Raw genomic sequence first — 27,166 nt, 5'->3', positions numbered from 1 at the left:
ACAGACGCGAAGAATTAGTTAATCCACTCATCACTCTGCAGTGAGAGATCTGAATCCCCCTCTGAGCAGAACATCAGATGAGAAAGAAGCTCAACAGGACAGGTGGACACAGCAGCATGTTTGTTTTTTGTTTCTGTGGCATTAAGAAGGCCTTGCTTGGCCACTAGCTGTGAAAATACACACCCTTACATTGTGTTTGGCCAATAAAACTGACCTAAGACACATGGATGAGTTTGTTTTAATATAAATTAAAACAAATTATTTTATTAACTTGAAATGTAGTGATTGGGTAGTGTATAAGGAGAAGCACAAAAGACCAAAGTATGAAGTCCCTCCAGGACGGCACTGATTGTCTCCTCCCGCCTTGTGGGAAATGAATTGGATTATTATGGTGTGTTCTGCTATGACAACAGAGAAAAACAGACTGAGGAAACGCAATCAGAGCTCATCAGCCGCCTCTCTCACACCTTTATTTACCCCAACCCCAAAGAGATGATGGGAATTAGCATAATGATTTCTAACCCAGATAAAAAGAGGAATTTCTAATTATTTGGAACATCTTGGGACCCTCCTCCTGATCTGTCCAATAATGTTAACATAATTGCATAAGTTGTCAAAGGGTGTTGAAGGGCTAGCGGAGGAACTCTGCTGGAATATTACACAATTTCCTTACAGAAATGTAGAATAAGGGTTAGAGGAGCTGATAGATGTTGGGATGCAGTCCAAATGTGTGTTTGAGAATCAAAGTACAACTCCAGTTTAAAAATTACAGAAATAAAGTTTATTAAAATGTCAATGTCAGAAGCTTTAAAGTTTAAAAGTCGACTTAGGACATGAAAATGATTCAAATTCCTATTCTTGAAACAACTATTACACTGAAACCCACTATTGAAAGCACCAGAATACAATAAAATGTGGGGAAACGTTCAGAGATGGAGTCACTGCCTTACATATCCTGCCCTTTCTGTTACTAATGCTAGAGCAGGGCAGGCTCTTTCATTGTGGAGCAATGAAACTCTTTCTCAAGATGCTGCAGCTGAATAATGCATAAGGACTCTTGGCTGCACACTATGTAAATAGTCAACAATAGCAACAGTGGTAACAACAGGTTTGGGTCTGCAGGAGTATTATGTAAAGTGGTCAGGGGCAGTGTGTCTGGCTCTCTAGCCTGCTATTGAGGCAGAAGCAGAGCCTATGTGAGCACAAGGGGGGGTATGACCCACGCTGGGACCTGGAGGGGACATGTACAGAATTAATGAGGCCAATTTAGTGTAGAACCGGGGCGGCATCTACTGAATGGTCCTTAAGGACCATTGTAGCTATACCCCTCTCCCTACCCATGCGCTTTAGCTCCTCCTCTCCTTGTCCTTTGGTCGTGAGTCCTGGAAGGTACTCACTAAAAAACAAAACCACCTGAGCTGCCTGGCCACTAGGTAGGAGGTGGTATGATATTCCCTAATGAAAATCTTGAGAAAAATTACCAGTTATACTCTATTTGACAAAAATTTACAAGAAGATTGTACCTGATCAAAATGCCTTTCTTTAAAACATTAAAGCACCTTTTCCTACTGCTGCCAAATGAACAAAAATGTTATCAATTTTTCTGTATTTGTTTATTAGTGTTTTGAGCTACATACTTGGTTTTCTCCACACTTACAGATTAAAGAACTACTAAGTTTAAACATATTTTTCAAATGCTTATAGTGGAGAATGTAAAATATTTTTGTCGCTCTGATCCATACAGAGTAACACAACTACAAGAAGCTAGTCAGGCTGTTGGCTTAGGTAGCCAGACTCCTGTCAGTAATAGTTTCCCTTTCTGTAGTTGTCTGATGTTGTATTGCAATCAGTTTATAGAAAGGTGAATAATTCTTTGGGTCGTAAACTTATCTAACAAACAAAACATTTAAACGGACTCAGAATCAACCTGTACGACACTTTAATAGTGAGTATTAAATGTCTACATTGTCACTGTTTTATTAGCCTAATGACTTCCCATTTCAAACCAGGGCTCAGTCTGACTAGCTATTAGCCTTCCACCTCTTTAGATTTCTTCACTTTTATAGAAACTCAATGCAACATGACATACAGTATGTCTACCTTCACAGATTCTCACTTGAAAATATTAAAACTACACAAACGTCACGTCACTCTCATATACTTTGCTCTTTACAGCTGGTGCTCCTTTCTGTCACATGTTATCTATGCCACACATGTGCACTACTGCTGCTGAAGTATTGCAGTAACTCCCCAATCCTAACATTACATGATCTCATGTAAGTGCAATAGCTTCCCTGATCCTCTCACCTCAGAATGCTTGATGCTTAAAACCAAAAGTGAAACTAATGGCATGACCTACTTTCTGATTAATTGGGATAATTCTTATCTGACAACTTGAGGACATTGCTAAAACATTGAAACATTATATCCTTCAATATGGAAATTGCAACAAAATAGTAAGTTACCCTGTACTAATGGAATTTGATACTCTGAATTCTAAATGCTTCATCCAAATTCACACACATTATTCAAACATTCTTGATGGAAATTGTAGGATTTAAGACACCATCAAATATGATACATGTCCACATGTTTAGACTTGCTCAATGCATTTTTCAGTATGCCAGAACACGTGGTAAGATCAGAATCTTTACTTTCCACATCTTTAGTTGTAGCTTTTTTTTGCCAAATTTATTACAGTGTATAACAAAATTTGGGGGAGGAGAAGCACTGAATTGTTGTTCATACAGATGAAGAAAACTCTGGTTGCTCTGGCAATTTCTCAGGCATCTCAATAAGAGGAGTTTTAAGCGTACAATGATTTATTAAAAAACAAAAAACAAAAGCTTATTTAAACTTTTTAAAGTTTTTGCATACTTTTGATACCAGCAACTATTTAGATATAGTTTCATTATTGGCAACCACTATAAATTAATTATATTATTTTAAAAACATATTTTACATCACTCTGTAGCCACATTTGATAATGTTTTGATACTAACTTGCTCCTTTTTATGCTTTCCAGGTAACATAGAATACAGCTGTCCTGCCACAAATGAATGTGAGATCACAAAACGGCGACGCAAATCATGTCAGGCTTGTCGCTTCATGAAATGCCTCAAAGTGGGGATGCTCAAAGAAGGTAAGAAGAGTAAGAAAATTTTTTATAAATTTTACACACATCTATGCAAAACATCTCTTTACATCGCACCCCTCACGTTCAGGATAATTGCTTTGTTACGTCCCTGATTGCTGCAGCAATCAGCCCACTGAGTTTCTCTTGTGCTCCACAAAACAGCCCTTTGTCCTGCCTCTACCTATACAGCAGTAAATAATGTGCAGTTGAGCTGGGGACAGAAATATGCTGAATAGGTTGTTCCTGCCGTCTGAGTAACAGAAATGTAACAGTATTCCACTTGGAAAGGCTCACGCCGGGTCCCTCAGCACACGCTCGCCACAGTCTCAGCTCTCCCTGGCATATTGATCCACTAAATGTTTTCCGAACATCTCAGCTCTCTTCCTGTGGATTTTTTTTTTTTTAAGTCATGCCACCAGGGAATTCAGTGACAATTAAACATGCTCCAGATGGATTTGTCTGGCCACGGTTTCTCTCCCACTAAATATCACCACTAGGCGAACCCTCCTGAGACCTTCAGCCTTGGCTGCTATTTTAGGGGAGGAACCTCTCTGCTTTCATCGCATTACACATCCTCACCTGCCTGACTTCTTTATTCTTTCTCGCTGCTTTGTTGGAAGGGAAAATAATACTTCCGAATGAGGTAAAAATGCATTCATGTTGATCGTGATTGAAAGTATTAGTATTTGTATTCATTTAGCATTTTTAAATTATTTGTTTGATGCATTCATTTTTCATGGCAGAAACAACTTCAATGAATTTTCAAATATTTACACCCTTACTAAAATATGGTAAAAATAAAAAAAACTCCCTTGGAAAACTGCAGTGAAACCAAGTTTCTGGGTTAAGTCTGACTGGAAATTTATTGCTAAATCTTAGAGTTTAACTTTTAAATGTAATCCATAAATATCAGTGAATATAAGTGGATACAAGTAACAGTATAAATTAGTTAGATCTTTCCCAAAGCAAAGCAAAATTTTAGCCTGACTTGTCTTTTTCCAAAACTAGTTTGGATGCCATCTTTTTGCAATGCCACATTGTGTCCTAATTTCTCTTAGGTCAGAAAATGTGTGGACTAACCTTAAAAGCCTGTTCTACATGCACCTCAGAAAGTAAGCATGAAAAAATTGAAGCATCCAGGTAACAATATGCCTGAAGCTGGTTGATGGCTACAAAGACTACATGGTTTCTTTCAGCCAAATGTTAGTGGGAGTATATTTATATGTTTAAAAATGTGTGAAAAGTCTTTTCAGATTTAAACTTGTTTTTAAAATTATTTGAATTTATTTTATCATCAGTCCATCTGCAAAAAATGTGCAAATGCATAAATAAGACCCAAATGTAATATGACATTCATAGTCATGGTAAACGTCTAATTGTAACTGTAAATGTTTATTAGCATGACATCTGACAGTTTCTCTACATTATTATAAATTATAATAAATCAGAAATACATCTTTTGCTTTATTTATATTATTCTGTAAAATTGTAATGTATATTCAGTTTCTCTTCATTTTCATTTTATAAATTAATATTCATTATTCAAATAAGGTTTAATGAACATGGAGAATAAATGTAGCAACTTTCTTTGGATCCATTGTAATGATGCAAAATACCAACATCTTTTTGGACTTTTGTTAAACAGGAAATCACATTTTGAAAAATATTGCACTTTCAGTCTATTTTTATTTTATCAAAGGCAGGAATTATGTACTAATAAACACTGTATGTATTCACATTTCTAAATAAATGTGATTTTACCAAGCCAAAGTTGCAAAAATATTGACCTCAGCCTATTTTTCCCAGTGAAGATTGCATGATATATGATATGGTAGAAAACTATTTGACAAATATTTTACCTCCCTACACATACAATTACAATTGATCAATATTTTGTCATATTTGCTAAATGTTAAATTATGAATTCATTAAATTTTTCTACAGTTGCTTGTTGTCTTGTATCACCCAACACCCAGATTAAAACTTATACTTTTAAATTTTCTGCTAAACTCTTAAGTCAGAAGTCCCCTATTTCCTTCCTCCCATTATTCTGCCGTTGGACAGCAGGATTTATAGATGCATATATATTCAGTCAGCGGCCGGATCCAGAGTTGTGGCCCGTATGGATCTGCTGCACAGTAACAGAATCTCCTGGACTGCATGCGGCCAGATAAAGCCTCAGTGCCAGAAAGACAGAGTAATCGCATTACTATCTGATGAAAAATTTATGCCAATATATCATTCTGGAGAATAAGAGACTACAAAAATATGTGGCTGCGGCTATAAATGAATGACCAGTGTCAGGTCAAAGTAAAAAGAGTGTAAAACTCAAATATTCACGCTCTGACTAAGCTCTGGGTTTTAATGCAGTCTTCTGTGAATTCAGCATATTAGCAGAATGAGAACAACTCTCCTCTTTTGCATAGTCCTCCCCATCACAAAGCCACAGCTATTGTCAGAATGTGATTGAAGATTAACGGTGCAGTTATCTCATAATTTATTGATTTTCAGCCAGTATTATTGAAAACATTTCCACTGACTTATGGATGGAGGTGCAGTAGATCTTTTTCTAAAGATCCATTTTAGGGCTTTAATAGAAACTGAAGGGAAAGAAAAACACACAGGCTGTGTCCGTTGTAAGCTCTCTGAAGCCGTGGGCTCAACACCGCTGCCGGACTCATCATGTGGAGATGACCACTGTTCATGTGACTGAGGATGCCACTTACTTTAATTACTGAAGAAAGGTCACATTGTGTCACTATGGAAAATATCACCTAAATATATCTTAATAAACTAGCCATCCATTTTAAAATAGCAAAGAAGTTTTCGGACAGTAACTTAAAGGATATTTCTCAGATTACATTTACAGTAGTTGAAGCTATTTTAAATGTTTATCATCCGAAAGTGTAGGACGATAAATATGGGAAAGTAGTCTGCTAAAGCTCAGCAGCAAGATTACAGGAATTATAAGAGCCCTGCCTGGACCCCATGTTTAGTCACCGCACTTTCCCTTGACTGTATAAAGGAGGAAGTGATCAATACAAGAATCAAATGTCAGGGGCAACAGGTTTCTTTGCTCTGATCAATGGAAACGGATCAGAGCTTAGAGCAAGAGAGAAGACAAGATAGTATTGAGAGATTACATTGACATCATTTGGTGGCAGTTGCTCTCTTCTTTTCCTCTCGCTGTGTCTCACTTACACACGGAGGATCCGCCACATGCATGGCTACATGCAGACCAAACGCTGTCCTTATGTAACAATTGCTGAAGCACTCCAGTCCTATAATTGCTTACCCGGTTTATTATCTCCAAGTGGGCGCGTTGTACGACCAGGAAAATGCCATGCTTTGCCAAAGACTTCATACTCTTGAACTTTTTCACATTTTGACATGTTACAGTATCAAACTTTAATGGATTCTTTGGGGGGTTTTAGGGTAGGCTAACACAAAGTGGAAGATAAGTGAAAGAAAGTATTTCACTTTTCTCCCATCTGAGCTGAGACCTCTGTAGCTCCTCCAGAGTTTCCAAGAGCCCCCCTTTACATACAAAAGAGCGATGCTGCTAGTACAATGCCCTTCATCAAACGCTACAGCAGAGTGCAAAAGATGTCTCTATGTGCCATTATAGGACAATCAATTGATCAGGGCTCTGCTAGTGTTGTTGCATTAGTTTTTTATTAAGATATTTAAATGCACTAATGTTCTCTAACAAACTTAAATTTATGCTGAGATTAAATAACACAGCTGGACTCTAATTACTGACTTATTCTGTGTTAATATGGGAATGCAATGGGATGTTTTCGATTCTCTTTTGAACAATGAGGGTAATCTTGAAAGACAGGGCATTTCTTGTTGCTTAGTTGCAAACAAACTCACACTAATTATATTTGAAAGTTATATAATATTCAAGAGTAAATGAGGGTAAGACAAGAAAAAAAGAATTTTACATCTCTTATTTGAGAATTGAATTTCAATTTAAGTTACAGTTACTCTTTGAAATTATCCCCATGTTAGCCGAGCTAGGTATTGTGGCTAACCAGCAATTGGACTATTTGGCAACGATGTTAGTATGGCAGCTTCTGGGGGTCATCAGACAAGGAGGGTGCAATGTGTGACAATTTTCCGCTACCCTCGTTCATCACCACACCTGATTAAAAATGCTGTGACACACTTGCAAGCATTCAAAGCTGGCAACAGGGGCCCTTTGAAATAGTGCTGACGGCAGTTTAGCGTGGCAGCTTCCTTGAAAGGCAAGGTTCACCATGCCTTGCCATGTGGCCTTCTGATTTTCCCAGCTAAAATAGGGTCTGTCTAAGCCCCCCTTGGCATTGCCAACCATCCCAGACATCCTGACACTTTCCCCAATGGAGAGATGCTCCGAACAGGTGAGGGACTCAAAATAAGGGCCCGTACCATAGCTTGCCACACAAAGTGAGTGAAGACAGGCCCTTTTGTAGGAGTGTGCTTGAAGGGGGATTATTATTGTTTTTGGAGGGAAAGAAGAGCCCTAGGTCAGCTGGCCCTGGCCCCCACCTCGAGGCTTGCGTTAATCCGTGTGCGAATGCCAAACGCCTTGGCCAACAGCCCCCTCCACAAGCAGCTTTCTTTGAAGAGATGATACCCGAGCTCACCCGCTGCGACTCTCGCTGCACTGTACACTGCAGCATAAAACAGTAAGACTTTTGCACATTTATGACTCAATTGTTGCTTACCAATGGAGGAAGCACAAGAGACCAATCAGTCAGACTCCTCAAAATCCCTCAAAAATCCACCCTATAGACTCCAAAGGAATGAATATAAATGTAACAAAACACCTCTGATCACTTGGTCTTCCTCTCTGCTAATATCTGGACAGTAAAATGAGACAGGTTAGAGCCGAGCTTTAATTCCTGTCACCATTTGTTAATTATGGCCTGGACTGTTGTAATTAAAAGAGGCACCCTCCCACCCTCCATCGCTGGCTGACACAGCCGCACACCTCAACTGGCAGAGAGAAACACTGAGATCCGAAGCGCATTCACCTGGCAGGAGCCCGTCTCTGCAGGAGAGCTGAAAGAAACTGTAGAAAGTGATGACATCACATTGGACAATGAAAGGAGTTTCTATGGCTCAAATAAAAACTACTTGAGCTACAAATGGACTCTAATAAAAAAAAAAGGCCACTGCAAACTTGTTTATATGTTGGGAAAAAAGAACATTTTCATGTCTACTTGGTGTGTGGGTGTGTGTGTGTGTGTGTGTGTGTGGAGGCAGCTTCCCCTATTCTTGCTGGGAAGGATGAATGTCTGTTGGGAAATTGGGGTAATTAGGTTAGTAGGTTGTCACTGTCAGGAAATTGAAAGACAGTCCTAATCAGATTTGTGTTTCTAGGGAATCAAATAATTTATATAAGAAACTGAAATATACAGTTACACTGCATTGAAAAGTATCCATACCCATTGTAACACATAGTTGTTAATTTGAATCAAAGTGATGCATGGTTTTTAAAAGAAAAAGTTGAAAGGTTTAGGGTGACCGAAGAGGAAGGAGCACAGCTGACGGGTCAGGGAGAAAGTTATGGAGAAGATCTGAAAAATTATGCAAATCTTTGCGTATCTCACTGAGCACATTTCAGTCCATTAACGTAACTACAGACCGACCAAGACTGACAGGACGGTGATGTGATCCACAGATCTAGTGTTTACAGCAAGGAGAAAAGAAGGGAGAAAATGTTGAGAAAAAAAAAACAAAAAAAGCATTACAAATCTCAAGTTTCATAAGCCATGTACAGAGCACGGTAAACATGTAGAAGAAGGTGCTCTGGTGAAATGAGACCTGAACTGAATGCAGGATTCCAAAATAAAGGATTTTACAAAATACTTTTTTTGTCCTCAGTGAGAGGACAAAAACCAACTTTACACATCACCCTGAAAACAGTATCCGACCAGTAACTGGAGGTGGTGGCAACATCATACTGTGCCGCGGGGATATTTTTCTACAGCCAGGATAGGAAATCTGGTCTGAACTGATGAGAGGATGGCTGTCTTGAATACAAGAATAAAATCTTATAGATGCCTTTATAGATGGAAGCAAAAGTTCACTTTTCAGTTGAAGCATTATATTCAATAAAACACATTGAAGTTTGTAGTTTTAATGTTACAAACTGGAGAATTTCCAGAGGTGCAAATACTCTATCAAGACTTATTACATTGTAATACATCCTAATGCCACGGACCTGCATTTATTAGCAGAGAAAAGAGCTTTGGTCATGTCACATAAGAGGTACAAATCTAGATATTTTGCATAAACCAGCTGTTGAGTTCCTTTTTGCTAAATGAAGGCCATCACTTCTGTCCTGCTCATCTGATATTTCTCCTTCCTCCCGTTCACCGAGCGACCTCCAGTCGTTTGTGCATGGGGCAGATCCAAACTCATCCTCTCCAAGAGCACTTGCTGATGGGTAAATTCTATTAGGCTCATTTGCAGTGGCCACACAATGTCCGGATTTGACACCGTCCTCCCTGTTATAAAGTGATGAAATCATCAAGGAAGTGCTCTGCCTGCGGGCGTTCTTCACTCAGAGGACGCAGGAAGCTGACAAATTAACTCCTCCTCCATCGCCAGCATTTCATTGAGCCTTTTCCCATCCATCCTCTAATATTAAATTTGTTTGAGGGAGGTTACATTATGTATACAGATTGAAAGGATTCTCCCTCTTGACAGGATTAAGATTTAGGTTTCACAGTAGCGATGACACACAAGTATGAAGATGTAGGACATAAATGTTTGCATGCAATTGCATTAAATAACCAAATTCCTGCTCAGGGATATCAAAAGAAAAGGAACGGCGTCTATGAAATGTGTTAACAATGTTGAAAATTAATAGAATAGAAAAGACATCCGAATAGAAACATTCTTATCAAATAATGAGATAATAAATAACTTATGTTATGATGAGGCTGGCTTGACATTTACAGTATCAGTGTGCAACCTGGCCCCCTAGGTGTGGCTGGGGGTGATAAGGCCCCCGTGCTGCTCCAGTGAAAGAGGGGTGAAATAGGGGTCTTTTATGGGAAAGCAATACCCAGTTATCTGTCTGCAGTATGACAGCGGGAGCTTTGTACGCTATGTGTGTGGCTGCGTCTTTGCTCGGAGCTCGGACTCGCGGGTTTTGTTTTGTGGATGTGGAAGAGCGCACACCTGAGTTCACAGATGCGAGCAAAGAAGCAGGTAGCTGGCAGCTAATTAGTATGCAGCCTGCCTCACCCCAAAAGCTAAATAATTAGAGGGCCAGTCTGTGAGATCATTGACCCTGCATTAAATATTCATATGTTTAGACCTGCTCTGGGCTCAGCTGTGTCACAGTAGACTAGCCAGGCATGGGCCACATATGGGAAGGCAGCAAGGCCTCTGACACATCCGTACAGAGACACACTCACTCGTACTCGTTCAGGAATTTATTTCAACACACATATGCAACCATGCAGTCCTTTTTGATCACTTATGCTCAGCCAAGAGACAAACTATGTTTCAGACAGATGATCTAAAGAGTGTAATATTTAATTTAAAGTAGCAACTAGAACTTTTTACTGAAAATCTTTTCACTTTATTGAATCTACTTAATATCTCTGTGTGTAGTGTGTAGGAAACAGATTCATACCCCTTGAACTTTTCCATCTTTACATCCACAACATTTAATATATTTTGATGTGAAAACCGACACAAAGTAGTTAAAGTTCTGAAATGGAAAAGATGTATATATCACACATATCCCAGGCAGTATTGTGCAACATGGTTGAAGCTAAAAAAAAAAAGTGCAAGAAACCTTGAAAAAACCTGTCAGGCTGGTAAAAGACTTGAGATGGAGTTTTACCTTCCAGCTGGACAGCAACCTTTGACACATGGCCGCTCTCTGGGTGAAAATATCCATATGTTAAAAGGGACCAGTCAAAGTCAACTGCCATGTTAAGTGTCCTTTACAGATGCTCTCAATTCAGTCCAACTGTGTGGCTTTGTGAAGAAAAATGGATAAAGATGTCAGCATCCTGATCTTCAAAGCTGGAAATATACAGACTTGCATAACTCACAAGAGATGAATACAAATGAACACCACACTTATTTAACACCATAAATAGGATTCATTCAACTCTACAATTATCCCCAAGAAAAAAAAAAAAAAAACATTCTACAAAATATATTATCTTCTGTGTAAGCAATGTGAAAATAAGGTTGAACAGTGAAAGTCGGGTAAACAGCTACATAAACACATCTACTGATGCTTAACTTTGCTTGAAAGATGGTTGTGGATGAACAGATCGGTCAAGCCTCACTTTCTTAAAAAATATCTATTTTCAAAATACTTTTCAAACTAAATTTATAAAAGGACTGACCAACCTTGGAGTCAAAACATGTAGAGTTTGTAGAGTTGTGTTTGTTTATCATTTAAAATCCCAATAAAACACACTGAAGTCTGCAATTGTAACGTGACACAATGTGAAACAGTTCAAGGAGTAGGAATACATTTGCAAGATAATATATTTGACATTCTTTAAATATTGTCTGCTAAGCAAAATACACACTTTTCATCTGGTGTCTGTCTTCTCTTTCCCAGGGGTTCGTTTGGACCGTGTGCGAGGGGGCAGACAGAAGTACAAGCGGAGGCTGGACACAGAAAACAGCCCATACCTGGGCTTGACGCTCCCCCCTCCTACTAAAAAGCCTCGTGAGTACTACTCCATCACTAACCCGTCGTCTTGCTCCTCCGTCGTCCCTCATCCAGCCAGTCAGTCTTCAGGTAAAGTCAGGCCAGATTCATGCTCCCGTGTCACTCCCATGTTTGGACAGTTGAGAGATCATTGGTCAGAAATGCAGGCCATGTATTGTTCCGGCCAAAGCTGAATTATGTTAAGTCTCTGAGCAGGTGGCCGCTATTATACAACTGAATGCTGGAGGATGCATTTTCAATTGCAGTTTCTCTTTTATTTCCCACAAACATTCAATTAATAAAGCACCACAGTTTCTCTGAATGTATCATATTGTCACAATGATCAATACTGAACATCTTTGTGGTCCTTTGAGCTTTTCCAACCTCTGACCTCTTCTTTTTGTCGACATCCTACTGCCCCCTCTTCTATTTTCAGTCACAAAGATAGTGTCTCACCTGTTGGTGGCCGAGCCAGAAAAGATCTATGCCATGCCTGACCCGACCATGCCAGAGAGTGACATCAAGGCTCTTACCACGCTGTGTGACCTGGCTGACCGCGAGCTTGTGGTCATCATTGGCTGGGCCAAACACATCCCAGGTAGAAAAGCATTCCCTCTTGCTGTGTCTTATTCTTTCTGATTTCTTTCTCTCTCACACGTTTCACCCTGAATTTTACTCTTTTGCTTTTATTCTCTTTTGCTCTAGAAAGATTGATTCTTATCTGACAGACTTGTAATTTGGCCACTATAATCACAAAGCAAGTGGGATTCCTCAAAGCTTTTATCTTGAGACAGACCTATTTATACAAAAGCTATTGCCTTTGTTTCCAAATTTGCAGTGTTAGAGATCATCCCCCAATTACACAGGACAGTGAAAACTATAGAAGATGATTTGTTAAATTTGTTTTTCAGTGTTTTTTTTCTCTTTTTAAGGGATGCTATTTTTGCTGCTATTATTTTTTACCATATATTTTGTTATTAATATAATATACCTAAGCTTCATTATTTTATTTCATATACAGAACTTTGATACACTATCTGATCAAAGTTTATTGCTATACCAATAAACTTGCTCTGCATAAAAAAGTAAACATGTCAAAAAATAATGAGAGCACCCCACTTAGCTTTCTGGTGTCTATTGGACTAAAAAGGTGAACACTTAGCAAAGTTTTGCAAGAAACACATCTTGAATTAGTGCCTCTAAAATCCTTCAATGAATATAGGAGAAATGGGGAGATTTAAAGCAAAGTTTGGGACCTGCCTAAACAAGTAAGACATCATATCACACTTGAATGCACAGAAGAGCAGGAGCACACACATCTCCTGAATTATTGATAGGCATAATCATGTTTCTTTCGTGCCCCATAGACATTGTGATAGACGAGGTGTTAGGTTATAAGAGGCTGTTGAATTAAGGATACACCATTGAGAATACACCGCCTCACGTCAGCAGAGATTTTGCTTCCTTCAAGAGTTTTTCCTCTGATTTTGACAGAGAACATGTTGTTTAGTCGCTCTTTTTTTGCAACCCAGGCAGATTCTGCTTGATCTTGTGCTTGACCCCCATAACTCTACAGCATTACGATGCTGTAAGCGCGAAAGAGTAACAGACTAAATGACAGTGTCCCTCAGCGGCAACTCCATAACCTCCTTCTCTCATCAGCATAACGTGAACAGGGACACAGCTGTCAGCGTGCGGGAAAGCTCAAGCAGCTGCGTGCTTTTATTTTATGTCTGTCAGTTATTGAGATCATTTAAATTCGAGTTAAGTAAATTGAGAGAATTTATTTCAATCAAACCAGCTGGAAATAAAGCTGACCCTTTTTTATATAGTGCTGAAAAGGTATTAGAGTACTTCTCAGAAGGAAGGGTATTAATCAGGTACAGATCTGATAGTAAGGAGATTAGAGGTGGATATGCTCCCAGGCCCTGGCCTCAGCTCCGGTCCCTTACACATCTAAACTGTTTGGATCACTCCACACATGGCCATGCATGGTCAGCAGCCTGAGAGTTTAACCAAGGAGCTTACTCAGGACTGGATCACAGCTGACCCGATAACACACTCCCATCGATGTGACCCAAAAATTACGCCAGCACCGCAGACATTCTGAAACATCCCATAATACTGGACTGCAGAGGGCTGGAAGCAGAACACACTGTCTTTGTTAAGGAATAAAGGGAGTGAGGAAGCCTTAAATAAACTTACGCGTTTGGATTTGTTTTACAATTTATTATTTGTGCTCTAAATATTCCACATTTACCTGCTTACACTTATTTGACATGCTGTAGTGCACTTAATAGACAGTGCAGAGGTTCATAGTGTTTCTGTGATTTGACTAACGATAATAATTTCAACCCATCGCTTCGAGCCAATGGCTCTGTTCCTAAATTAGCACTGGTATCTGCCACTTAAAGGCTACACTGAATAATCTGCACTACCTGTGAGATGATAGCCTATAAGCAGATTATTTTGATCTCCTTCCTTGTAAACACATACAGCCTCTCACTAATACCTTTGTTTCGTAATGTTTCATTGTTGAATCAAATAGTTTTTTTTTTTATATTAGATAACCATTTAGGCGAGAGAAGAAAAAAAAAACTGCTTCTACTAAGTGCTTGGTTTGCATCTGTCCCTGAGGTGGCGTTTGTATTAGGACAGTGGGTGTCCTCTAGCCATGAAATGGCTGCATAATTGAGTTGTACATGGCTGAACCTGATCAGAGACGGTTCACTGGTTGAGCGAGACTCCATGCGCTAACACTCCATGCACCGGCGGTACCCCGGGGCAGCCTACCACGCTCATCTCCTGCTATATTTCTCCTCCTCCACTACAGGACCAGACAGGAAAAAAGTGCTGATGGTATTCTGATAGATTTTTGTGGCCTTTGGCGATGGAATTAAAAAGATTAACAGTTCATAATGAAGTAGAACACACTTATTAGGCCACTTACAGATGGGCCAATAACTAAAGTTCAAATTCAACAATTTAAATGTCAGAAAAATTGGTACTTAGCATCTCCCAGTTGATTTTTAATTTCGTCTATTAACAGAGAACATTGTAAAATGTGTTTGAAAAGCGGCGTAATGTGGAGAAGAATTGCCCAATTGCACATTAATGGGAGGGCAAGTGGAGAATAACAATCTGCATTAGTCATGTAGATATAGTCCAATGTCTGCTTTCCTTCTGAGCTATAAAAAGGATTAAGCACCCAGAGCCTTACAAAAGTATTCATACCCCTTTAATTTGTCTCTTTACAAACAACTTTAATGTACATTTAATGTTTTGTAAGATAGACAACAACAAAATAGCTCAAATTTGAACAAAACTGCATTCTGCAAAGTGTGGCATGTATCCATATTCAGTCCACCTGAGTCAGGTTGAACCTTGTTATGTTTCAGTTATGACTGGAAATGCTCTGGTTTATGTCTCCATGAGCTTTGAATGTTAAAAAATTCGTTTTCCTGCAAAATAGTTCCAACTCTGTTGGATTACTTTTGGAAAATTCCAAGTCTTTTCACAGATTTTAAATTAAATTTAGATTTGGACTTTGACTAGTGCATACTAACGACATGCATATGATTTGATCAAATCTTTTACAGTGTTGGTTTGCCTACAGAGAGACATATCCTGCAGGAACATGAACCCCGTTGCTAAATAAATAAAAAATTATGCAAATTTCCTTCCAACTTATAACTATTGCTACTTTTTGTTTGTCCATTAATAAAATCAAATTAAAATACATTAAAGTTAAGGGTTGTGAATTCAAGAATACGAATACTTTTTGTTACGTGAAGAATTGATGGATTTAATTAAACTTAAAGTATATTACGTCTGTTTGCTATTTCAGACAGCCCTCATTCTTGTTCTCCCTTAATCACAGCAGAACCTTCGGACACTTCAGTCACTTCTTTAAATAGTAGCATGAGGCACAGTCTTCAGCCCCCTGAAGAGGGTCTGGGGTTGTTAGTGGGTGCAGTGTTACAGGGATGCTGACAGATAGGTTGTTGCTCCTAAGGTGCTAACAACCTTTGACACACATTGCAGTGCACTGTGCAGCCCCTTTGGCCCGTTTCCATCACGTAAAGCTCAATTCCACACTGTCCAGGTGTTTTACTGAGGAACTATGTACACTCAGAGCCTTAGTGGACTAAAACTGCCTTGACATTGAGAGTGTGACTATCCTGGATGCAGTCTCCCCTATCATGGTAAAACTGGCATGCATGCCTGTTATGCAAGGTAGTGCTAGAAGCAAAACTTTGATATTTACAAAAATCAATCAAAACAGGTGTACTGTGCCTTCCAAAAGTGACCATATCATTCACTTTATTTCACATTAAAACCACAACATTTCTTTCATGACATACTGTGATTATGTTGTAAACTTGTAAACCAAATGTCAGAGTTTTACAAAGGCTTAAATGATACTACTCTCTGTGTGGTTCTTTATATGAACAGGATAAAATACCCAACACCAAGTGTTCAATATCTAATAGACCAATGTTCAGTCCATCATATGTCACAACTGCAAACCTTCCAAGGCCAGACAGTAATGCACTGGGCAGCAAAGCATTACTTAGACAAGCAGCTAAAATGAACATGGTAACTTTGGAGGAGCTGCATAGAGCTACAGGTCATGTAGGGAGCACAGCATAAATGTGATAGAAGGTGCTCTTGTATAAAACAAAGTTGTTGGCCGAGACGTAAAATTCTCTGTGTGGTGGAAAACTTACATTGTGCATCATCCCAGGATGAAACATGGTGATGGCAGCAGCATGATTTCGGGATGTTTGTCTTCAGTGGGGACATGGAAGCTGATCAGAGATAATGGGGTGAAGCTAAACACAGAACAATCCTGGAGTCCTGGATTTGAGACAAAGGTGGATGTTTGCTTTCAGCAGAACAAACACCCTAAGTGTACTGTCAGAGATATAACGGGATGGTGGAAATCTAATTCTTGTGTTTGTATGGTGCAATCAAACTCTGGACTTAAATACAATTAAGGACAAATGGCAAGACTTGAGAGTCGGAAGAGAAAAAGCAAAAATCTCAAAGTCAACATTTCTCATCCATCCATCCATCCATCCATTTTCTGTTCACCCTTGTCCCTAATGGGGTCAGGAGGGATGCTGGTGCACATCTCCAGCTATGTTCCGGGAGAGAGGCGGGGTTCACCCTGGACAGTTCGCCAGTCTGGTGCAGGTCAACAATTCCCACAAGAGGTTTTTTGTGGCATTTGTGTTTGCACAAAATTTGCACTCCACACCTTTCAGATTTTTATGTGCAATTTTTAAAAAAAGAAAAAAAAAGAAACGTGTATCACTTTAAATTCCACTTTAAAATTACCTAACACTTTGTTTTGGTTTATTACATAAGCTCCCAATAAAACACATTAAGCTGTGAGTTTACTGTATAAAGGACATGAATGCTTTTGCAGAGCACTGTATCTTTTTATTAGGTGCTTAGAGGTGAATTCCCTATTTCTTAACACCAGGTGTTTCCATATTAGTTGTATTAGATTTAGGCCAGAAGAAAGTAATGAATCAGACTGCATTGCGTTATTTATCGCTGGTGTTTTGGGAATATTCATTATCTGTGCTTTATTGAATCCCTGCGTTTGACAGACAAGTGGCTGCCACATTACTTGTTAACACAGAGGCAGCGATGTCGAAAAGAGATCACACCTTCTTGTATGTTGTCGTGTTTGCGCTTTAATCACCCACCCTTACCCCTCTCCCAGCAGCCCCCTCCCCCTCCATTAGGGTTCCCGTTTTCTCTTTGCCATTAAATTGTAAAATCTACTTACTGTGTTGCCAGCCTGATCCCACTCAGGCTGCGTAATCTCCTTGTAATAGAGTGTGAATACTGCCCAGCGATAAATCAGCACCTCATCAGCGCACTTTATTAAATATAGACACCAACAGACAGCTCTTAGTATATTCAATTTACCCTCTGACGTAGGCTTCAGCGTGGGGGATAAAGATAGATTGAGCAATCAGGTGGATGCTGAGGCTTGAATCCAGGCAAGAGGCACTGGAGAAAACTTGAGGAAGATTGAGATGGGTTGTGTATGAGAAGTAGGAAGAACCACAAATGTAATGCTTGCCAAGCAGGTGGAAAAGTAACTCGCATCTGTGCTATCTGGTTGGAAAATTCATAAAAATGTTGAAATCATAGCATTTGTGTTGAATTTGTGTATTTTATCTTAGCCTCTTTTAGTCTCTTAGTTTCTGTTGATGTGCCTTGAAGTGATCATTCTCAGAGCGCCATCCCTCATTAACCAATGTTACTTGATGGCAGCGAAGATAAATTATATGTAATTATGGTGATAATTAAAGCTTGATTCGTCCCATCTTTGCGGCTAAAAAGAGATTTGTAAAGTCAGTATTGGCCAAGGGAAACCCAGGGGAGGGCTAAAGACTCATCTGATAGGGTCTGGGGGTCAGAGGGTGCAAATTGAAACAAGAGGATTACTGTATTTAACGTTTCTCAGCCTCATGACGTTCAACTACTCCTGGTCAAATCATCCGTTTTCTTGCTGCCTACAATAGGTTGATTTACTGGTTGTAGGACATTCTCACAGTACGAAACCTATTTATGTAAACTTGACAAAAAAAATCTTCACTCCCATATTAAAATGCAGACACATGTAGATGGAACCTTCTTTTTATTTTCTGCATTCATTTCTTCAGGGAACCTTCAGATGCGTAACGCAATAAAGAGAATCATACCATTGTTAATTGTGTGGACGCCGTAGTTCTTATACTATCAGTTGAAGATAATGAAAGAAATTCATAAGACCAATACATTAGATATACAAAGTAACACAGTGAAGACAGTGGTCATTAAGGGGAGAAAATTTGGTGTAATGGTGACAAAAAAGCCCACAAGGACAACAATCTATTTTATTCTCCATATGCCTAAACTATGGGGCAGGCTGCAAAATTTAATGTTAGTATATCAGCATAGTCACAAGACAGTTTGGAATGCAATAGCTATGGAATAGTATATACCAAATGTCCTGAATACACACTTTGCATTCCAATAAGATCTTCACCTGTTAGATTGTGTCTCCATGCAGCAGATCTCCACACCTGACAGGGTCCAACACATTCCAACAGTGAAGCATGGGGATGGCAGCATCATGCTTTTTGCCTTTTATCATCAGTTAAGGCTGGATGTAAAAACAACAAAAACCAGAGTTGGCACAGAATCTTGATTTTGACTACTTTTTTTGTATAAAAGAGTGAGCAAATATTGCCAAGTCAAGTTAAAGACTTGCATTTGTTTTCCAGTTGAGCTGCAGAAGTTGAAGGTCAAATTAAATGAGAAAGAATTTTAATATATTTATTGTGGTCTCAGTTCTGTATATTATAAAAACAGAGGTGTATAAACTGTTGTATTCCCTGTTGGCTTGGACAAACTTATAAAATACCTCAAGAGGTTTTCGGTGGTTGCATTGAGGATCTTGCCTTTTGTGACTTACCTTGATACAAGTAGCTCACCCTTGGGAAGTTTGTGCTTATTATTTTTCTCTCGTGAGTTTTTTTTTCCTTAGCAACAATGATTAGTTTGTTTTAACATAATTGTGTTGTATATACAACAACCTTCTTGTCATCAAATCAATGTAGAGTGAGAGGCTGCAGCAGATTTGTGTTTATCATACATGCAGCTGGATTTCTGGTCAAAACATTTATGTTGAGCACAGCAAGTTATTACCAAGCTGTTATTGATTGGATTCTCCTCATGCTCTCATGTAAATTCTAGATGCTTTAAAAAACAAAGAACACAGTAAACCATAATTACGCTTCAGAATAAAAACAAATACAGACAAATCAGAGGTGTTCCTTTTTTCTTTTGTCTTTTAATCAGACATTTAGACTAAAAGGAAGAGCTTTGATACAGAAAAAAGCTGATGGCGATATGATCACTGGGCCCAGTTTGAGGATAGAATAGAAGGAGTGCTAAATCTCTCGGGTTCTGTTTGGGCACAGTTTTACTTCAACCGGTGCCCGAAGAGCTCTTGACTTGGCTGAGGTGAGATTGCCGCCAGGCAGAAGTCTTCAGGGTCTGCTTGTCCTTCTGATAGCCAGCCATGATAGATCAGCCAGTGTCCAGCCAGGATTGCTGTCCTTCCCCCATTTCTATCTCACACTTCCTTTTTTCACTAATGCTTTGGTCCTCTTTGGTCCTCTTTCTTGCTTATCTCCCTCTTCTCTGTCCCATATCTTCTCTTCTCTTTTATCCCCCATTTCTCTATCTCTTGCCATTTTTTTTCCTCCTTCACTCTCTCCCCCCCTCTTTGTCTGCTGTGTTGTCTGATTGAGGGTGAGTTACGAGGGGGCTGCAGCTGGAGGGGACCGCCGTGCCTCGTAATTACATCTCTTTTTATTACTCGTGCTAATGGCCCTCCGGGAGAAAGAAACAATAATAAATTAATAGAATATGAACTCCAGCTCAACAGAAATCTCCAGCATTTCATTTTGGACCGTCCTGTTCTCCGGCAGATGAAACAGCGCTCTGATTAATCTCCGCTCGGGGTTTGAAACGGCCGTCTGTGGGTTTGGGCTGCCCCCTCCTGCTCACAGCTGAAGGCTTTTGGGAAGATAAAGAGAGAGATGATGGTTTTTTAGTCTTGTTTTAGTGCAGGGCTTTATTATTTTAACTTAATTCAGTATATTCTTTTTTTATAAATGACAATGTGATCTGTGGAAGAAGGTGCTCTGGTCAAATGAGACCAGCATTTATATTTTGGGAATACGTGCAAAATGTTTGATCACACTGATCGTTCCAACGTCTCAGTACAACATGGAGGTGGCAGCATCATGCTGTGTGGGTCCTTTTCTTCAGCAGAAAGAAATCAGATTTGATTAGGTGTTGGATGGAGGTTTAACAAGGACATCCTATAGATCATTTGTGTATGCGTGAGTGTGTATTTTAGGTTCAATAACTATTTTGTAGTATTTACACATAATTATTTAGATCTCCTCCAATAATGAATCATTTAATATGGCAGAAAATCGCTAATTGTTAAAACCTTATTTGATTGATCTGCTCAAATCTATTGTGAACAAAGGAAAATGTGGCGTAATTATTGCTGCGAAGCCTCCCAGACAGAAACCTACTGGTGCGTTCAACTGTAGAGCGGATAAGGCCCTTCAAGTGCACAGGCAGGCTCCTCTGATTTGGTCAATATTGTGTCATGTTTGGTCAAACCCCGCCAAGGCAGTGGGCTGGAAATGAAGATGTAAATATTGATATTTCATTAGGGGAAATCACCCACTCCGACGGCACTTAACCGGGCCACCTTCAGAGTGTGGCGGCCGGAGCGCGGCGTGACCTGTGGAGTCGGGAAGTCACTTCATTACTCGATTAAATTGAGTGGAAAAAGGCGAGACAACGACACAAGATCCCATTTGGAGCGATAATTTAGGCTTTGAGGAGAGGGGATGGAGCGGGGAAAAACACTACCTCTCCATCTCACAACACTGGATTAAATTCAAGGACTTTTAGCGTCAAAGGTAATTGCAGGCTGCTAGGATACAAGTTTGCATATGGCTGAGAGGTGTCGGTTGTATCAGAACAACTCTAAAGCCACTCCAGCGAGCCCTGAACAGGGCCGTCATGCGAGCTGTCATCGCGGGAGCAGCGCTTTAGTTCCGCTTCAGTCCTCCTTGGCATTAAAAGGGCTACACAAAGCCTCGTCTGTGATTGTGATGCCAACCTGATGCAGCAATCAGCACCACATCCGTGCTCGCTTGACAATTTCTCTCCGGCCAGTCCACATTCTGTCCGACATAATGGCTACGTATGCAGACAAGGAAATAACACAACAAAGCATTTTAAGATGCCGCCCGGATAAGTGTAATGGCACAGGCCGCTACAAAATATGGCTTATTGGCTTCACTGATAATAGTCAAGTGTTTTGAGTGCTTTCGGCAGTCTGCTTTGTTGGCTCTAATTTGGGACGGTTCTAGCGTCTTTCAGTTTGCGCTCTTTTCTACCCACTATTGATTCCCCTTCAAAATGTGAAGGCCCTCACATTCTGATCACAATCTGTTAATTAATGTATCCTGCAGCTCTTCCCCTGCCGTGGTCATCACCACGATAAGGGAAATTGAACACTCAGGTACTACTCTTCCTGCCTTCTTTTTTTCTTGTTTCTCTCTCCCTGCACCCTGATTTTTTTTTTTCATTCACTCTCATGGTTCATTTTCTTTTTTTTTGTCTTCTCAAGCTGCATGTGTTGAGTCCTGGCAAGGGGAGATAAACATCGGGCTTGTGGTCATGCCATAGTCAGGCCATTTACATTCAAGAGAGAACGTGGCCTGGTCAATACAGTAATCTATCGCCTGTTAATCACACTGTGGCAGGTACTGTGGCACCAGCAAACTTGTAAAAGCAATCAGGGGCGGTGCTGGGGAGTCTAATATGCTGTCAGAATGAGCCGCCTGCAGGAACGCCTAGCTGGGGGAGGGGAGCCTGGTAATATGGTGAGTGCTTTGCAGGCCTGTGTATTTTATTGACAGCTAAATTGTAAAAGAAAAGAAAAGGATACCAACAGTGCCTTGCAAGAATATTAATATCTGTGGAAACTTTTAACATTTTGTCACATCACTAGCTCACAATTCACTGGATTTAGCTGTGTGTTCATATGATATACCTGCACAAAATAAGGAGAAAGAAACAATGTTTGGCTGCTTGTCTGACTACTTAGTAGTAGTCAGACAAGCAGCCAAGAGGCTGCATGGTGACTCTGGAGGAGCTGCAGGAATCTACATCTTAGAATATCTCAATAGAGCAATTGTTATTTTGGCACTTCATGGATCAGGGCGAGAAGAAAGCCATTGTTGAAAGGAAGCCGTAAGATGTCTCTTTTAAAGTTTCCTATCAGCTGTATAGGAGAAATAGAAAACAAGTGAAAAAAGGTCCTGAAGCAAAATGATAATCTTTTTGCTTTTGCTTGTTTTTCTTCAAGTACCTATAAAAATATACCAAATAAATTTCCCCCATATTGAAACATGATGACAGTGTCATGCTGTGGGGATGCTCTTTCTCAACAGGCACATGGAATCTGGTCAGAGTTGATAAGAAGATGGGTGGACTGCACTGTGCCTCTGCAAAAGCCACGATAGTTTCAGCAGGACAACCATCATAAAACTACAGCCAGTGCTAATTTTAACAGATGAAAACATATTCATGTGTTATAATGGCCTAGTCAAATTTTCAGACATATAAATAATTTTATTTCCACTTCCACCTTATCCATTTTTTGATTCCGTATAAAATGTGGTTTAAATATTTTTTTAAGTACTGTATATGTCTCCTTGTCCCTTACTTTCTTCTTCTCTTCCTTGATTCTCTTTTGTTTGAATTCCCCAGAGCTCATCTGAGGGGGATATAGCAGCTTGTTTTATTTGATGTTCTATTCTGAGCATATGTAGAGGTGTCTGGGAGGAAATGACAGTGGTTTGATGTTCCCATGCCAGTTTCAGCTCTCCCAGCTGCTGCAGAACGAGACCCTGGGTTTAAGCAGGTTTTCAGGCTTGGTTTGAACCTCCTGATCCCAGGGCTACGGCTGTTTTTTATGTGCTTGAATTTATGTGCATACATATAGATGTCATGATGTCAATGTGCACGTCTGTTTGTTTTCTTGGTTGACACGCTATGTATGTTCGCACGCGTGGTTGTGTGCGTCCCCTCCTCCTGTTACAGCGTGCATGTCATGTCCTCAACCCTTCCAATATGAATGTATCTCTGTGCTAATCCCCCTAACACCAATAGAACAGGGGCAGGATACAAGGGGTAACCACATGGCTTTGTGTATCTCAGACCTTTGCTCTGATTTACGGTCCTCACTTACAGTAAAGCCCATTCAAGTGCTCTGAGACAAGCTTCAAAGAAGACCTTTACTGTGCGTTTGAAAATAAGCGCCTGTGCCTCAGTGTGTACTTTGAGCCAGTTTGGCTGGACGGTTCATGTGTGTTTTCTTGATTAGCCACGCCCTGGTTTTCAATTAATAAATTTACCTGACTCAGGTGCTTTTTTTGAAATAAAAAAAAAAGCTTTTTCTCTTCAAGCCATCTGTTTTCATGTCACATTTTCCCTCACACAGTTTCCATCTTCTTACCCAGGCTTCTCCACCCTCTCTCTGGGAGACCAGATGAGCTTACTGCAGAGCGCCTGGATGGAAATCCTCATCCTTAGCATCGTGTTCCGCTCGTTGCCGTACGAGGACGAGCTGGTGTACGCCGAGGACTACATCATGGACGAGGAGCACTCGCGGCTGACGGGTCTGCTTGACCTCTATGTCTCCATCCTGCAGCTGGTGCGGAAGTACAAGAAGCTCAAGGTGGAGAAGGAGGAATTTGTGACCCTCAAAGCCATCGCTCTCGCCAACTCAGGTGGGAATGGTGAAGCATACAGTCCATTAATTAAATTGATAAATATGCTTAGATTTAAGATTTTTTTTTTTTTTTTTTTTTGTGGTAAATAATGGTTTCTCTTTGCCTCCAATAGTTTATTGGCAAATTATTTTATTAATAATAATAATAAATAAGGTTGCAGAATTAACTAAACACACACTAATAATATATAAAACAAAGTATGTAATTAAAAATTTTATTTTCACAACAGACATTTGCATGTATTACTTATTTAAAGTTCCTCCATACACTGATAAACTTAAATAATTAAGATACAACTTAAATAGAGGCTTCAGCTGCAGTGATTTTATAGAAAAGATTTTGGATTTTCTTAAATGTAGCATCTGATATATTGATTAAACATTTTTAAAATATTGCTAAAAATTGTTGTTGCGGGATATAATTCAAACTACATCAAATTATTGAATTACACATTTTTCAAAATAAGTACGTGATCCAATATATTGTATTTTTAATCAATAATATTTTACAGTTTCATCAAACAAAAGCAAAGAGCTTTTATCTGTACAAACAAATACATCCAAAAATCAACTAAAAATAATTTGATTTATTTTTTGATCATTTTAAAATGTTAATGAGAAATGTATTATGTTGTATATAACCAGACTTGGACTATTACTTATTGCCTTTTTTTGAAATGCAATGTATTTTTTCCCCTGAAATTTTAAGACTAACCATTTATTTTGAGTGTAAGATAAAGCTATTGAAAAAAAGACTTTTTTTTTTTTTTTTTGGAACTGAACACCTTCCTTGCACCTTGTATTTCTCCTGCGCGCCCTTCTCTTTCTCCATTTCCATAACAGTAGCTGCAAGGCACAACAGGTAAATTTAGCATTTCATTAGGAGCACAGGGACTGTCAATAAAATGTGTTAAGTCGAATGGAATGAATATCAGGAAGCGGTGGGCCTCGTTTGTTCCGAAGGCTGCATGGCGCTATTGACAAGGCGCCTTTTGAGGAGGCAGGACCTGTCCCGCTCTGATCAATGCACGCCTGGGTCACCGGGCCTCTTTCCCTTGTTTTGTCCTAGGCTGAAAATGAAAATGCTGATGCAGGGACTTTGCTTTCAGACAGCAGAGCTTTTGGGAGGCAGGTAGGGTGGGGGGTTAGGCGGAGATGGGAGACGGGGGAGAGAAGAGGAGGAGGAACAAGGTCTCTGGGAGATCGCTCTCCCGGGAACCCCTCTGTCTGACAGCTGTGAAAATTCATAGCGATTGATTTTGTAATTAGCAGTTTATCAATTCGATCGACGTGGGCTCACTGATGGATTGCAGGGAAATTGTTTCTTCAAAGTTGTTTTTTATTCCACCCCCTCCTCCACTGAACAGAGCGGCATGCGCTCTGCCCTCTTTTCATTCCCATCTGTTGAGATGTCTCCATCGCTCTTTTTATTTTCCCCCCGCTGTAAAACATTTCATTAAAGCAGCTTTATCACAGAAATGTGTGTCTGTGCAAAGGTGTGAAAAACAGAACAAAACATTGGGTTGATTTGTTAAAACAAACGTTTTGGGTGTGAACATGGCTTCTGTGGGAAAAAAAGGAGATAATTATGTCCCACCATAACCTCATCTGTGTTTTTTCCCCTTTTTTTTGGCTTTTGTTCTCACCCCACACCCCCTCCCGCATTCACTTTACAAAAACGACCTACTTCATTTTACCACTGTGGATTTGAAAACCGTCAGGGTGAGAAATGTCTCAAGGTCTTGGGAATACAGTTGTTCCAGTCAATGAATCTGGGGCGAAGCCTGAAATCTGTTTTGCCTTTTATTGTCCCGCGCGGTAAAATATGCGCTGCCAAGGTGAGACGAGTCAGGCGGCCAATGACACGCTGTCTCCTGAGTGCGAGGTGCCAGTTAACTGGTGAGGAAGAGTGCCACCCTGGAGCCTGCCAGAGAGAGAGAGGAGCTGGAAGACAAAAGCTGCGGGCCAAGAATAAAAGCCAAAAAGGAAAGAGGAGGGTGGTAACGTGAAGGGGAGTCGAATCAGTAAAAAGAATCAAAAATTGTGTTAACGTATCATTACAGGTGTGAGAAAAACCACAGGGTTGCTTGGCTGGAACTGTAGATCTGTCTGAAACTTTTCAGGAGGAGGAGAAAATTTGAGTAGATGAATATAAAGATGAAAATAAAAAAAGATTTACTTTAACAAATATAGAGGATCAAAGACTTATCACGAGGTGAAAATGTCGAATTTCCTTCATATATATTTGTAGAGATCAACTCTAACATGGAGCTGCCCTTTTCCATATTTTGGATCCAAGAGGGCGATGTTTAATGTGGATGCTCACACCACAGCTTGGGCTGAATTCATAATGTTGTGTACTGGAGGACAACATTGATTTTCAGCCGCAGTGATCAGGTCCAAATATACACTCTAACTACTTGATCAAATAGTAAAATGTAAGAACTATCCAAAAGGTGTGGTTTCTTCTTTCTTATCTTATCTTGTTAGGATTTTTTATTTGATAGACCAACACAGTGTTATGTATAATTGTGAATTGGAAGAGTCAGTACTGTGAACTACCTTTCATCTTTCTGTCCATCTTTGGGCATCTTCAAACTGACAGTTTTCCTCATTGTTTTTGAGAAAAGTTCTAATTCAGTCAGATTTAATCTCTTTAAAGATCATTTTTCAAGCCGTGCCACAACTTTTCATTTGAGTTTAGGTCTGGACTTTGAGTCGGTCAATATAACCTATGAGTATGCTTTAATTTAAAAGATTTAATTGTAGCTTTTGCTGTATGTTTAAGGTCATTGTCCTGTTCTGTCTCAGTCTCAAGTCTTCGGCATCTTCTAAAACTTTCTTTGAGCATTAAATGTAGAATTTAGTTTGTGCCAGATGATTTGTTTTTTTAACTCACATAGCATTTTGTAAGTTCACTTGTGTCTCATCTGACTAGAGCACA

The 27,166-nt window shown here is 39.7% G+C and overlaps 1 protein-coding gene across 9 annotated transcripts in view; it reads left to right on the top strand.

The window, feature by feature from the left end:
- esrrb (estrogen-related receptor beta) overlaps positions 1–27,166 on the top strand; it is a 58,535-nt gene that overhangs the window by 26,937 nt on the left and 4,432 nt on the right. For 6 of the 9 annotated variants that reach the window (XM_044142999.1, XM_044142996.1, XM_044142992.1 and 3 more), the window contains 4 exons: positions 3,026–3,151; positions 11,727–11,837; positions 12,256–12,417; positions 23,951–24,220. In XM_044142999.1, coding sequence (XP_043998934.1) covers positions 3,026–3,151; positions 11,727–11,837; positions 12,256–12,417; positions 23,951–24,220 — 669 coding nt within the window. The remainder of the gene's footprint in view (positions 1–3,025; positions 3,152–11,726; positions 11,838–12,255; positions 12,418–23,950; positions 24,221–27,166) is intronic. The other 3 variants (XM_044142998.1, XM_044142995.1, XM_044142991.1) reach the window with 1 other exon arrangement.

This window comes from Gambusia affinis, linkage group LG16, assembly GCF_019740435.1.
Source record: "Gambusia affinis linkage group LG16, SWU_Gaff_1.0, whole genome shotgun sequence".
NCBI classification, from domain to species: Eukaryota; Metazoa; Chordata; class Actinopteri; order Cyprinodontiformes; family Poeciliidae; genus Gambusia; species Gambusia affinis.
The sequence above is the reverse complement of the archived record's forward strand: the minus strand, read 5'-3'. Positions and strand labels throughout refer to the sequence as shown.